Raw genomic sequence first — 15575 nt, forward strand, 5'->3', positions numbered from 1 at the left:
TGCATGTTTTAGATTATGAACACAGCTGGTTTGTTTAATTTAGTGATGAATCACTCATGTAGATACTAAGGAAGGATGGGGAGACATTTCATCCGTTAGATTAAGGTGTTAGAAAGACAAACGCACAGCGAGGAGATAAGTTTTGCTTTCACTTCCACAAACAGACACTAGGGCGTGCTAAAAGCAAGCCAAGACTGCTTAGTCCACCTCCAGATCCTCCACCAGAGGGCAGTAGACATGAATGTGACTGGATGTGGAAGTTTTCTGATGAAGGTACTAATCCTGGTGCTCCATCAGCTATTTTGTGAAAATAATCTACAAATGTTTAAAGGTTGAACATGGAACACGGACACTCTGGCGACCTCTACTGGTTAGAGGTGGTAGCTGCAACAACAGAAAACATTTTCCAGCCATGGGGGGGTTGGTTCACTGCTGACACATTCAGTGACCAGCCAGCACCATGTTCAGTGACAAAGCGAACAGGGTGAGAACTAATTTCTACTAATACGTTTATTTTGCAACAGTATTTACTGTTAGAACATCTTCTGGAATCAAAATCAGCAGCTTGACTCATACAGTCCGCCATTTTAAACAGGCCCAGCCTCACTTTGCCGAGCCAACCATTTTGTGCAACAGTGCCCTCTAGTGGCTGGTAGATGTAAGCATAAACAGTCTCAGGCCGAAAAAATAAAAATTAGATTTATTTTTTTTAAATAACGTTTTTAAATGAGAAACTGTACATTCATTCTGAATACCTCGTTGAGGTGTTAGTGTTTAAACATATAGCTTTTTATTCAAATGATTAATATTCCACCTTTAACTGATGGTGTGAAATTCTAAAAGACAAGACAATGCCAGTGTGGTCAAAAAACGGCAAACGTTCTGTGATCCGTTGAGTTGATCTGAGCTTTATGGCTCCATAGTGTGTGGGCTTTCACTAATTTCCCATTGTTGTTTACAGGGAAATGTGTCATTTTTTGATTGATAATTAGGTTTACATAATTTAAAGTACCACTGCCACTATTCCTGATTGAACCAAATGTTTGAATGCATCGTTTGCCTCTTCCAAATCCGCAGAACTGGAAAAATGGACAAAAATCAAGAAAAAAATCCCAACAAAATATTACAACAGATGCTTGAAGTCATAGGCGTTGGCACCCTTCATGATAATAACTTCATAACATTATTAACAGCTTTAATCTTTGAATCATTTTGCATTTACTGTGACACAAACGAAACTTTCACGTATCACAGTTTGCCACCCAGTTTGTCCTATAAAAATAAATGTTTGCACTTGCCTCTGAGTCAAGTATAACAATTTATTACAAAAACTAGAATTTTTTCCCATCTGTCTCTGTTGCCATGCTTTAAGCATATACCGATACAGTATAAAACCTGAACCTATAGTTAGGAGAGTAAAAGCAAAGATCAGAGATGATGACGCAGCATTACAGAAGTCAAGACATGCTCGTTACTGTACAAAGAACATTCCCACTGGAGTAGAAGCAACAGTAAAAAAAACAAAACAAAAAAAGGCGCCATTGTCATCAACAAACTGCATTTTACAATAATAATAATAATCATAACAATAATAATCCACTGCCATTTTAAGTGTCACACTGAAAAACCTCTTTTGGATATCAGTTTCCCAGGAAAGTAAACACGAATGCACGAAACGCTCTGCAGAGGAAGATGGATGTGCTGAGATAGTTTGCAGCAGCCCAAGGCACTCAGGCTCAAACGTTGGCAATAAGTGAACGTCATTCTTCACACAAAATCACGTAAAGCAGGTGGTAGAAGAGAAAGAAGAGTGGCAGAGAAAGGATGTGGGTCTATTTTATAACCTCCTTAGGAAAACTTTTGAAACCACCTGGCCTGTTTTCACAGTGGAAGTCCCTGGCAGTGGAGACAGAAAACACGGCTGGAGAAGCCTTTCACTCCGCTAAATCATGTGACATCTGTTTTCTAAAAACTACATGACCTCCTACGGTACGTCTGATGCTGGCCAGTTATTCTGCTCTCAAGCGAGCGACCTCCTCCCTCAGAAGCGGCCGGCTGCGTGTGCACCTGATGTACACAACAGGAAGCCAAAGTGCACCTTTTCACTGATCTCTCCCACGCATGAATCTGGTAAAAATCTATGAATTCGTCCAAAATATTTTCTTTTTTTCTCTCAAACACCTATGACAAAAAAATTCAGGAGCTATTCACTGAAAAAGCCTCCTCGTGATCTTTCTGAAATCAGTTTGATTCAGTGGCATTTGCAACTGCATGGAGCTTCTCTTCAGTTTGGTTCAGTTCAGCTGACGGCAGGCTTCAAATGTCCACTTCGAGGCGCCTCCGTAAATGTCAAGACTTGTCTCCATCCACGCAAAAACGTTGCCTACTTGAGCTTTGCTGCTGCAGGTGGCCAGATTGTAAATCTCTCCCTCAGACAGCTTCCTATCCCAAATGTGGAAGTTCGCCAAGTCTCCAACAAAAGCTTGTGTGGCATCAAATCCTCCTCCGTACGTGTCCTGTGGTGGAAGAAAATGGGTTTGAATGAGGATTTTGTGGCTGCATCAAGAACAAACCTAGAATCTTGTTAATTATCTACAACTTCTGTCAGTTTGGGTTCAGGATAGAAACAGAAGGATAGTTGAGCCATTTTAAAATGTTTTGGTATTAAAAGTGGAATATTGTTATTTTACTGTTGCGCTAAATGTGGCTCAGCATCTTAACCATGTAGAATAGATTTGTCATACAGAATATGAACATGATCATACTATGATCCAAAGTCAGACAGCTATTTCTTCTATTACACAATTCCAATTCTGACGAGTTGCACTTTCCTCTGATACAAGATCCAAGATTATTGAGAAAGTAGTTCACACTCAAGTTTCCAGTTACTTAGGAGATCATAGCCTCCTCGATCACTTTCAGTCTGGCTTTAGACCTCACCACAGCACAGAAACTGCACATCTTCGTGAATTAAATGACATCCTGGTGGCAACTGATTCTGGTTCCCATGTCCTTCTGTCACTCCTGGACCTCTGTGCTGCCTTCGACATAGTGGACCATGACATCCTACTTAGGAGGTCGGAGATGAGGATGGGGTAACAAAGATCCCACTTCATTGGTTCAGATCATATTTGTCAGACAATTTAGTGTTCACGTTGACAGCTTTTCCTCTCCATCTACTCCACTTCGCTGGGGTGTGCCTCAGGGTTCGATTCTAGGGCCACTCCTATTCTCGATTAACTTATTGCCATTGGGGATGATTCTGACAAACCTTGGAATAAGTTATCACCTTTACGTGGATGATTGCCAGATTTATCTGGCTTTAAGTAAACCTGACTCAACACGCCTCCTTGTCGACTGTATTACTGCAGTTAAATGCTGGCTGTCGGAGAACTTCCTTTGCCTTAACGAAAACAAGACCGACGCCATTCTTTTTAATCCAATAAATCCAAAGCATACACCTGGTGACTACCTTCTACCATTTTTAAATCTTAAATCCTGTGTATCCAGTCTGGGAGTAAAACTTGATTCTGATATGTTAATGAGTTCAGAAATTAACTCTGCAGTCCGGTTCTGCTTTTTTCAGCTATGTCGCATCTCGCGCTTGAAGTCAATAGTCAAATGACCTCAGCTGGAGTCTGTTGTTCACGCCTTTGTAACCACACGTTTAGACTATGCCAACTCACTACTTGTTGGTGTCAGCGTCTCAGCAATCGAGCATCTACAGAGTGCAAAATGCGGCGGCTAGGTTCCTGACAAACACCTCGAGACGCTGTCACATTTCACCCGTCCTTGCACGCTTGCCCCGGCTTATCTTTTAGAACTGATAAAGCCTTATGCTCCAACCAGAAACCTGAGATCTGCAGATCATTTGCTTTTGTGCGTCCCGAAAATGAGGTATAAATCTCGTGGAGAGCGGGCCTTTGCGTTCACTGCTCCTAAACTCTGGAATGCTCTCCCGCTAAGTGTTCGACAGGCCCCAGAACTGGATCGATTTAAGTCGGTACTGAAGGCCTTCTTCTATCATTTAGCTTTTATTCAATGATCTAGCTTTTAGTGTTTTTACGTTTTATTGTGGCTCTGTATTTTATTGTTGTATGTTTCTTTTACAATTTTACAAGAGGTAAAAAAGATTTTACCTCTTACCTCCTATATGACTTTTATCTGTTTTTATCGTGGGGTTTGTCCTTTTTACTGTACAGCACTTTGGTCAGCTGTCATGCTGTTTTTAAATGTGCTATATAAATGAACATGGTATGGTATAGTGCCATTCCAATTCTGACCAAGATGCACTTTCCTCTGATACACCATTCTAATTCTGACAAATTGAAATTGCTTCTGATTCAGCAATCCACTTCTGACAAGTTGAACTTTCCTCTGAGACACTATTCCTGTCATGTTCTGTGTCCCTTTGTTCCCCAGCCCTCCAGTTCCCACTCCAGGTTCTCCTTTTGTATTTCATAGGGCCCTCATGTGTCCTTTTTCTGTGTCTCATTTATGTGTCTCTTTGTGTTCCTCATTTGTCCCCTGGTCTTCAGCCTTCCAAATATATCTCTCAGGTCCTGTGTTCCTTTAGTCTTTTCCAGTCACCCCTCTGCAGTGTTTATAGTTTCAGCTTTTCATTTTATTAGTCTCTTTTATATGTTTTGTCCCACCAGTCTTTGTAGTTCTCCTTCCCTTTAGAATATTAGTTATGTGGTTGCTTTTCTTATTTTTAGGTTTTTTCTTAGGTCATGCGAGTTCCCTCCCTGATCAAGTATTGCTTTCACCTGGTCCTCTCACCACACACCTGCAGCTCATCTGCCTCCCATCATGCCCCAGTTTATTTAAGCCCTGTCTTGTCTCAGTGTCTTGTTGGTCCATTGTTGTTTGTTCAGTGTTGTTTTGGTGCTCTGTGTGAGCTTCCTGTCCCGTCCCCAGTGTGTGCTCTAAGTGGGCTTTGGATCTCCTGTTCTGGATTTTTGGATTTTGGCTCCCTGCCTTTTTTTGGATTTAATTTTGTTTATCCTACAATAAAAGGATTTTTTCTTCATATCCACTCCTGCCTCGTGTCATCCTGGGTTCTGCATTTTGGGTTCTAACATCCCTCCAAAACGTGACAATTCCAATTCTGACTAGTTGCATTTGCTTCTGATGCAGCATTCCAATTATGACAACTTGCACTTTCCCCTGTGACACCATTCCAATTCTGCCAAGGTGCACTTGCTTCTGACGCAGCATTCCATTTCTGAGAAATTGCACATTCCTCTGATAAAGCACTTGAATTCTAACATGCTTTCCTCTTATAAACCATTCTAATTGAAACAAGTTGCACTTTCCTCTAATAAAGCATTCCAGTTCTGACAAGGTGCACATTGTTCTGATTCACCATTCCAATTCTGACAAGCTTTGAGCAAATGTAAATATTTGTTTTCCATTACTCCACGAAGTCAGACATTTATTCTGGCGCACTAAAATCTGGAAATGTATATAGATTAAGAAATCTGCAGTGGAGGTATTTTCACTTCAGCTCTGCATTCTGTGTTTATTTACATGGAATTTGGAGGCTTTTAAAAGCATAAATCACCAGTAGTAACAAAATTATTCCCATTAAAATTACCAAGTGTTTTTAAAATCATGGAGTTAAAAAGGTCTATAGAATCCATAAATAATAAACTTAAGGCTTGGTTGTTGTTAGCCATTTCTCCAAACTGAGGCTTTTTAGGTCCCACAAAGAGGGCTGATTTCAGGAAGCTCTCAGTAAAGTGTAGGCCTGTTTCTTATCACTTTTCTAAATATGTGTCTTTAGCCTGAATTATTTTTGTGTGAGAAAAAGTAGATCATTTCTATTTTAATCAACCTTTTTATGATAAAGGAGCTGAGAAAAAGAGCGGGAAACCATTCATTCCACACAGTGACTCCTTTGTACCTGCTCTTGGCCGAGGATGAGCAGGCCTTGTGGCTTGATGGGATGATAGGGAGCCAGATTTTCTCCACTTCCTCTTTTCACCCCATCCTGGAAAGCTTCCCAGACACCGTCACGGGTCGTCCAGGTCACACAGATATGATGCCACTTTCCATCGTTGATAAGAAACGGGAGCTTTGCAACCTGAAATGAGTCCAAAAGCACATGGTATCACACACAAGGAGTATGTTTTTAGCTCTAAACTCAAAAAGCAAACAGATTTAAGCCTTACCTTGTCATTAATCAGGATCTCCATTGGGTTGTTGCCCCACTCTATGAGGACAAGCTCATTGGCCTGACCTGGAACTGCGTAGGAGAAAGGTGTTCCTACTCCAGGTGAGGCGTTGGACTTCAGCCACATGCACACGGTCAGAGCGTACATTTCAGGCAAGCTCTTCTTCACTTTAGCATACATGTAGTTGGTTCTCAAAGGAAAGGTGAGCTGGAATTTATCCAAGGGTCTGTTCTCTCTTTGACCTGTTGGGAAATAAACTATTTATTTTTTCTCTCCCTATTTTGTTAAACACTGACATTCAGCAGCCATCTCTGAGGATTTAAACTGGAATTAAATGTTACACAACAAATCCACAATGGTGCGGGTCCAGATTTGCTTTAATCTTGCAGGATAAATCCATCACAGGAGTGATGCATGAGAGTCGTTGCTGCTAGTTTTGATCAAAGCAGCAGCGTTTCAGGGGTTCAGAGAACAACTTGAGGAAACAAAATTAAGTGTTTGGTGTTTGATCTGCAATACCTGAATTATAATCCTGCAGAATGCACCAGATTTAGCTCTGAGAATAATAATAAATCACTTGAAGGATTTATTTAGATCTTATATGAGATTAAAACATTTTTGCCTCTTCTCTTATGCTTTCAGGACCAACTCCCACACAGTGGCGGAGCTTGATATGTGCAACATGTGCGGCCGAACAGGGCGGCAGTCTGCAGGGGGCGGCATTTAATTTCCTTTTTTTTTTTTCTAAAAAAATATTTTTTTAGCATCAACCAATACATAAACAAAACATAGAAATCGCATCTTCTTAATAATAATAGTGATGATAATAATATTTCTGTAATAAAAGGCTTAAGCACAACAAAGTGTAACCCATATCAACTACTCCCTGTCACATGACCCACGTCAGCTGATGTGAGGTCCCTCTCCTGATTGGCTCCTTCCAAGTCGCGGCAACCATGAAAGCTGCTCCTGCCGTGGCTGTAAGCTTGTTGCTTGTAGAACGGCGTTGGAAAACAAAGCGTTTTTCTCCCCTCAATTCATTTATACTCTCATTTTACCTCAGCGGTAAGTGTCCTTAACATCTACCAATAACACCCTTTTACTTGTCAGTGACCAGTCGATCGTTTTCGCTATAAAAAATGACCTTGTTCGGCGGAGTTCCCACCGCGAGCAGAACTCCGGTTCAAAAACGCTGTTTTTGAAACACTTTTATTTACTTAAGCACTTTAATGGGCTTAACTTGAAACCAAGAGCAATCGAATGATTATTGTTATGTGTTGCCTTGAATTCGGCTATGCTGTCTGTCAGACAGTTGTTTTCCTTTATTGTTGTTTTTGTATTTGTTTGTAGCAAACGCTACTGGAATGCATAGATTGAGCTACGTAGCCAAGATGATTAATAATTGACCTGTTGTACATTCGTGATATGTTTACCGGTAAACTGAATAGAACTTGATGTGCTAATGAACATTTCTCTGGCCTACAGGTCAGGTTTTTTTCCCCATGTTGAACTGATCTTCTTCATATTGAAGTAGCGAGCTGGTAGGACCATTCTTTCTTTTTGGAATCGGGAAATGAGCTATTATTTACCCCATGAAAAACAGAGCGGCAGCGGGCCGCTGGAGGTGCCCTGCTAGTAAGATCCCGTTTAAACTGTAAACTGCCATAAAATAAAAACTATAATAGCTAGAGCGGTCTTTTTTTAGCTGAAAGTTGAGACTCTCGCCTTTCAGCACATCTGTACTGTACAAGTCGATGATGCCATCATGTTGCGTTAAGTGTGTCTATTTCAATAGAACTTTGACAAGTGGTGAGAAGGTGGCCAGGAGCTGGATGTTGTATTCAGTTAGCAAATGTTGTTATATATACACTCCACGCAATTTGAAACAAAGTTGTAGGTGTAATGTTTTTTCGTGTGTGTGTGTGTGGGTGGGGGGTGGGGGGGGTCACAGGGGGATCTCGCACAGGGCGTCATTTAGGCCAGCTCCGCCTCTGCTCCCACAGCACCTACCTTTCTCCAGATCTGCGATCCTTTGATGTAAGGAGGTGAGGGTGGACTCGACTCTGCCGCGCTGCTCCGTCTCGTTCCGGAGTCCAGGCTTCCCCTCCTCGATGCTGTTCACTCGGGACAAGACCTGCTTCTCCAAGTCGTCAATTTTACTTTGTAGCATGTCCTTCAGGCTGTTCGCTTGCACCGAGTTATTACTTCTGCTGAATTGCTGCCAAAGATAAAAACACATTTAGTTCAACTTTCATTGCTGTTTGAAACGTGTGATCTGCGCATGAGCGTGGCTTTAGTGCAGATTGATGGTTGTGTCTCCACCCTACCTCCAGGTTTTCTAATCGCTGCTTCAGTGACTGTAAAGTCTGAGAGAGCTGCGTTAAAGTGTCCGCGGGGCCCCTGGACACGTCCCCCATGGTGTTTTTGGTCCCGGTCTCCTTCCTCCTGCCGCCGGGCTCGGTGCCACTCTGACTCTCACAGCGAGCCAACTTGGAGGTCAGTTCTCTGATGGTCTCCTTCTGGTTCATGATCGTCTCCTTCTGCTGCAGAACCGTCTCCCGCAGCTGCATGACCGTGGACTTTAGATCCAATCCCGGAACGCTGTTCTGCAGCGTGGCCGCACAAATGTCCACGTCTTTGGGCACGGACGTGCAAATGAACTGCGTCTGCCCGCCAAAGTCCTGGGATAAAGTCTCCAGAAGCACGCAGGAGAAAAGCACAAGCCTCCAGGAGAATCCGCTCCGGGTCGCCTGCATCCTGCTGCCGTCTGAGCGGGTCTTCTTTCTGGGTTGGTGCGCCGCAGTGACTTCTCACGGGTGCGTCCCCCCTCCGCCTCGCTTGTTGTTATACTCCACCCGCTAGAGCGCGGCTGCTTTTTATACACAGCGTGCCAGGTTCTGCGCAGAGCTGCTTCACTGCATCACAACCGGAGGGGACAGAGAGGGGCGGGGAGGGCGGATTAGGAGCTTTTTAAACAAAAAAAAAAACTCTCCAAAAGACGCGTCACATTTAGAAGATGAAACCCATTTTGCTTCCAGGGTGCCACGCGTTAAATCTTTCATCACTTTGTCTGTTTGTCATTTATTATTCATCTGAGAAAACGTGGGTTTGTTGGCTGCTTGTGTGGCGCCGGGGCCAGGAGGAAGGAGCACGCGGTTCAGGGCCGAATAAACTCGGGAGAGCTTTCAGCACCACAGACAGCTCCGGAGAGGAGCGCCTCGGCAGTCTCCGCTCGTTTTCTGTGGTTCCCGCTTTTAAAATGTTTTTCTTTAATTAAATTTAGAATGTTTGAGTTTGAGACAAAAAATAAATCACAAAAAAGACTGAAAATACAAGAAAAACTAAAGCTAAACAAAAACATGACACCTTTAATTCTCTCTCTCTCTCTCTCTCTCTCTCTCTCTCTCTCTCTCTCTCTCTCTCTCTCTCTCTCTCTCTCTCTCTCTCTCTCTCTCTCTCTCTCTCTCTCTCTCTCTCTCTCTCTCTCTCTGGAAAACAATAGCGCAAAGGTTCATTGACTTCAGTTTATAAGGTGAAACTAAATAATGTTATAAAGTTAAAGTTTAAATCCCATTAGTAAACACACACTGGTGAAATTACGTCTCCACATTTGACCCACCGGCTCCAAAACACCTGCCAAAGGTTCCAGAGCCTTTAGCTGGTCTTTTAGTCTATGTTGAATTACTGACATAAATGAACTTTTGCACCAGATTCCAAATAGTCCAGATTCACCGGAATAAAAACGAGAACGCAAGATTATCAGAACAAATTCACAACAACCCAGAGCCCACGTGCTCATTCTCATCACTTTATTGCAGAGGTGACCTGCACTCCACACTTTAATATGCAATGGCAGTGTCCCAGCTCACAGATTAAACTCTGCTGCAAAAAAAAATAACACATGCCACAGTATCCATGTGAGTGGACAGGGGGTGAGCAAAAACACGTCCTGTGATGATCACTCTCACTTACCAGGTCACTAAAGCTGAATGATTTGTACTTTTCTGATTATAAATAGTTAAAATGTTTCCAGGATGATTTCATTCTCTAAAACGTCATTTTACATATAATAAAATGTTCTGTGTAACAGTTTTTCATTCAGCTATTCTACTTGGGAAAAAAAGGCATTTGTAAAAAGTAAATAATCTTTGAACACTTAAATTTTCAGTAAATGAAACTTAAGTGTGGCACATTTTCATGTGTTAACAGCTGTTTTTAGTAAAGTACTCCTAATGCAGCTTTAGGTGACATCACTTGTCTTGTTTATTCAGTGTTGCCTTAAATGGGAGAGCAGGGTTTAAATCCCAGTCGGGTGCATTTAAGTGATGTACCAACGTGGTGAGATGTTTAGTGACGCTTCCCTCTGGTTTTTAATCCACAATCGACTGTGACGTTATGTAGCTTACCGGAGCCTGAGACACCGCCTTTGTTCACCTTTTGTGTTTGATGTGAAAACAATAGAAATAAAGAGATGATGTAACAGTCCACACAGACTTGTTGCTACTGAGAAGTAGCTAGTCTTATCCGGAGTGCTTTAAAAGATTGAAAGTTAAAGGTGTGAAAATACAAAGAGTAACAGCAGCTGATTTAAAGAAACATTTTTGCATGAGTAAATGTTTTAAACAAGAAGGTTCTGTTTAATAAAAATCAAATATTTTGTTAGCATTTTGTTACATTTCAAAATTAAAACCAAAAATTCTGGAATTTTTTTTTTTGACAGCCACTGCAGCTATTGTTTAAAATACCATCAGTTGACTTTCTTCAATAAAAAACAATTTAGGACTTACCTTGGTCCAAAATCAGCTTAACGCCCAAATGCAAGGAAAAAATTCCAAACATTTTCAGTAAGGGTGGAAACTTTTCAGTTTGTTCTAAAAATGTCAATTTAAAGAAATGAAAAACCCAAATACACCACCTTAAAAAAGCAAATCTTTATGGTACATTTGGTCAAAGGTTTAACAAATACTCTCTGAAGTGTAAAAGAAATGTTATAACTGCTGCCAGCGAATGATTGGGGTGACCATTGTAACCACACCTTCCCTGACAGGACTCTTTATGAGACAAACCGAAACTGAGTAAGACATCAGGTCTAAAACAAAATGCTGCAACTAGAAAAAGTCTATATAGTATAAAAAATGACCATAAACTAAAAGTAGCAGGAGAATCTAATGGTCACATGTTAGTTTTCATGTTTCTACAATGTATTTTTAGGAGGTGTGACACATTTTTAAGAATCATGAAGTTTTTTTCACTAAATCCCTCTCACTTAAAGTGATTTTAGTTGTTTTATTATTGACTTTTTTCAGTTCCTTCCAGAATAAGTCAGTTGAGGGCTCTGTCACTTAAAGAAAACACGCAGGAGCTGGCCACGTCTCTCCATCTCCTGTTCATGCTGCTATACGCTGAGAAGCTCTGATAACCAAGTTGGATGTGTTAACTCTGCAGTCTGGATGGACATGAGATAAAACTGCCAGCCTTGGAGCACTTAAAGGCACAAAGAGTGGAAGAAGAGTGGACCAAAAGTTTTATACATGATCAAGCAATTGTAAAAATTAGATCAGGCACAAACATGCTAAAAGTTAGAATCATTACATTCTGAGTTGGAAAACCATCAAACTAAAGCTTAATTTATATTTCTCCATCATCTCCGTGTGGGAGAGACACACGCATTGATGGAGGCGTTCTCCCTTCAGATTCCTCCGTCCCCTGGGGAGTGAAGCAATTAATTCCTTGCCAGGACAGCAGAGGGCATAGCGTTTTTCTGGTGTAACCTATTCAATTCAATTCAATTCAAGTTTATTTATATAGCGCCAAATCACGACAAGAGTCGTCTCAAGGCACTTCACATAATAAACATTCCAATTCAGGACAGTTCATTAAGCCAATCAGAAGTAATGTTTCCTATATAAGGAACCCAGCAAATTGCATCAAGTCACTGACTAGTGTCAGTGACTTTACAGCAATCCTCATACTAAGCAAGTATAAAGCGACAGTGGAGAGGAAAACTACCTTTTAACAGGAAGAAACCTCCAGAGGATCCCGGCTCAGTATAAGCAGCCATCCTCCACGGCTCACTGGGGATCGAGAAGACAGAGCAGGCACGCACACACACACACACACACACACACACACACACACACACACACACACACACACACACACACACACACACACACACGCACACACGCACACTCGCACACTCGCACACTCACAAAGACTAATAATGTGTCTATAGTTATATTGTGATGTCTTAATCCTGTATCTTATCCTGTATCCAGTCTAAGATAGTGCATTTGCTATTGTGTTTATTTATTTATTTTTATTTATTTTTTGTATTTCAGAGACTTTTTAACATGGACAAATCTGTCCCTCATTCTCCTCCACCTCTCCATGCTCTCGCCACCTCTACACCCTCACAAATACAGCACTTGCTGTGTATCTTTATACTTTTCCAGTCACTAGTGAATAAACATTCACATTTTAGAGTTTTTCCACAAGGTATTCAAGTTGCTCCCGTGCCAGCCGCTAGGTATCTTTGTCTCTATTTATTTTGACGGGGCAATGGCGGTGCTGTTGACAAATTCAGAGGAAGCTGCATCCTGGCCAATCACAAGCTTTTGTTCTCCATCTCGTTTGATAGATGTTTAGAAAAGTGGGCTGGGCCTCATCCGTCACTGAATGCCTGTTGGAGAGCCCTTGCATCCACAGATAATTGGCGTTGCATGTCTTTCAGACGGAGACGCATCAATTAGGCTTTAAAATGAGATTGGGTCAAACAATAAAAATCTTAAAATACCAGTTTGACCATTTAAAGTCCAACTTTTTGTTAAAATCTTGAGTTATGTTTATCTGCTGTGTTTTTAAAAATGGCTGACATCTTATGTTGCTGATTCAGCGCTTGGTTAGGGAACTATCTTGTCACTACAGACTTTGTAGTAAATCTTTACTGGTTATACGTTCCAGTTCCCCTCAGATCGCACCAAAAACAAAAGCAGAAAAGCCATGCAGATAAACAGAATCTCCATCATTTAGACTGACTTGATCTTCTGCCTAAACTCTGATGATGAATTCATCCTTCAGGGATTTACACACAAGCAGGTCTGAGGGTCGTGTGTTTCATATAAAAGCCTTCTGGAAGCTTCTCTAAGCCACCAAGGCCGGCCTGAGAATGCACTCTGTTATGTTACAATTAAAAAAGATGCTGTGACATCTGTTGAATTTCTAATGATGTTTGTCACAATGTGCATGAAATAATAATGGGGTTTGAATGAAGTGATTATTCGCCCCGCGAGTCATCGTGCCCAGACATGACAGCACAATGATCAATAGTGCCAGAGGTACTAATCTGATAAAAACAGCTGCTGGTGGTGCTTGTCCTAATCCCGCTCCCTCTAATGCGCCGCCTCTGTCCGAACTTGGCTCCCGTCCACCTGTTGTGGCGAGCAGCATCCTCTCAATAATGCATTCATACACGGGGGAAATGCATTTGCCAGTTCCACAGATCAATAGGTGTAATTTCACATGCTGGCGCGTTGCCCTCTGTGGTTTCTCTCTCTCTCTCTCTCTCTCTCTCTCTCTCTCTCTCTCTCTCTCTCTCTCTCTCTCTCTCTCTCTCTCTCTCTCTCTCTCTCTCTCTCTCTCTCTCTCTCTGACTTGTTGTCCACCTTCTGTGGTTCTGGAGGCCTTTTGGGTCACAGTAGATAGTAGATTATTTAATAAATGCAGTAAAACACAGTGATGCTAAAAAGCTTTTGCACAAAAGCAACTTCCTGATGAGGAAGTCTGAAGAAGAGTTGAAGTGTTGGAGATAAACCTTTGTGTTTGTTGTTGAATCATGGTGGAGAGTGCTTTGTCTATCCAGCTGCAGACAGCTGCAGTCCAAACTCTTCAGACGTGGTTGAGTCGCCTTTTGTTGTTGACGTAACAACTCCTCTTCAGAAAACTTCACAAGTTTCTTTCCATTTTACAGAAAGATTGCAAACATCAGACTTCAGAAGATTAATTTAAACCAAACTTATAGAAACATCTAGGCCAGTGATTCAGAAACAGTTCGTTCTAGGAACACACACACACTTGTGTGTGTGTGTGTGTGTGCGCGCGTGTGCAAAAACATGTTGCGAACAACTTGATTTAAAAGTTCCACAGCCTTGAACCCACAACAGCAAAAGCACAGACCCCGACAAACAGAATCAAGACTCTGAAAATATTACGGCTACAAATATGTCCTGAAACCTACCTGTTTGTAAAACCTGGACAAGTTTAAATGAATCTTCAATTCAAAAAGAAAAATGTTGCAGAAATCTACATGAAGGTCCTTAGTATTCTTCTAGGATTGATAAGCTAACAGCTAGTCCTAACACATTTAACACCTGCTGTCAACTAGAAACAGCTTCGGTGTTCTAAGTTAAATAAACATAATGTCTTGGATGGTTGTTTTAGTCATTTTGAAAAAACTGAGTTTTCATCCAGACTGATTATCATAATAGTCTCCTACACCTATCTCCTGCATTAGCTTTTGATAGAAAACAGACAGTGAAACTCTAGAATGGGGAAAAGCCTGACAGATGTCCATCACACTGTCACCTAATATTCATGGACTCACCAATCTTGACTTGCAGCAGGATAGGCTACTGTTGCTTTAGCGACGAGGAAACAGCAGAGAGAGTCTCGACTAGTAGATCTAACCATTAGCATTAACAGTCCTTCAGACTTATTTGTGGCGATGAAACATCAACGTTGAAAAGCAGAGTCAGTGGTAGAATCACTTTGCTGTTAGCCAATCAGAGGTGAGATGTCAAAATACCAGGAAATAAGACTCCAAATCCTTTGAGGACTTTTACATCCTCAAACATGCACATCTGACTATGACCTACATGGCATTCATTCCTACTAGAGAAAACTGCCAGTGTATTGATTAAACGACTGAACAATACCTTTAAAATAATTTTTTTGAGATTAGAGCCAAAATTCTAAGCAAAAGTTCAAATATTGAGAATTTAGTCAAATAATTAGAAACACTGAAATAAAAAATCAATAATTATTTAGAGAATAAAAAGGGAATGAAAAAATAAAACCAGCACTGACACAAAGACTTCTGATACCCATGATGCCTTGTAGCATCAACTCTGATGACTTTACTTAAACAGATTATGTTAGCGCATTCACCATAGGTAGTGTCTGGATCCGAACACAGCATGACAATTCCAAAGCACCTTCATTTTGTTTTTAAAAACTTCAGATTTTTTTTTGTCCAAACATGTTTTAGACTCTTATTGTGAAAAATTGAAGATGTTTAATGATTTCCTCTCTGGAGGGAGTGTGGGAGTATAAGCAGCACCTTGGACTGATTAAAGTAATAGCCCTCATTTTTTTGTTTTGTTTTGGTCTACCCAGTAA

At 41.2% G+C, this 15575-nt stretch overlaps 1 protein-coding gene across 1 annotated transcript; it reads right to left on the reverse strand.

The window, feature by feature from the left end:
* Nucleotides 1-679: 679 nt before the first annotated feature.
* Nucleotides 680-9081, reverse strand: nptx1l (neuronal pentraxin 1 like). The gene is made up of 5 exons (XM_015945959.3): nucleotides 8507-9081; nucleotides 8190-8397; nucleotides 6177-6421; nucleotides 5909-6088; nucleotides 680-2516 (listed from the first exon to the last, which is right to left on the reverse strand). Exons 1-5 carry the CDS (start codon nucleotides 8933-8935, stop codon nucleotides 2295-2297), a joined length of 1284 nt encoding a protein of 427 aa, XP_015801445.1. The 5' UTR covers nucleotides 8936-9081; the 3' UTR covers nucleotides 680-2294.
* Between the last annotated feature and the right edge of the window lie 6494 nt (nucleotides 9082-15575).

The sequence above is a fragment of the Nothobranchius furzeri genome, chromosome 12 (assembly GCF_043380555.1).
Source record: "Nothobranchius furzeri strain GRZ-AD chromosome 12, NfurGRZ-RIMD1, whole genome shotgun sequence".
Classification (NCBI taxonomy): Eukaryota; Metazoa; Chordata; class Actinopteri; order Cyprinodontiformes; family Nothobranchiidae; genus Nothobranchius; species Nothobranchius furzeri.

Coding starts and splice junctions, on each gene's coding strand:
- nptx1l (XM_015945959.3), bottom strand. CDS start 8,935: ATGCAGGCGACCCGGAGCGGATTCTCCTGGAGGCTTGTGCTTTTCTCC. Junction 6,422..8,189: donor GATCGCAGATCTGGAGAAAG/GTAGGTGCTGTG, acceptor ATTTCCCAACAG/GTCAAAGAGAGAACAGACCC. Junction 2,517..5,908: donor TCATCCTCGGCCAAGAGCAG/GTACAAAGGAGT, acceptor CTTCCACCACAG/GACACGTACGGAGGAGGATT.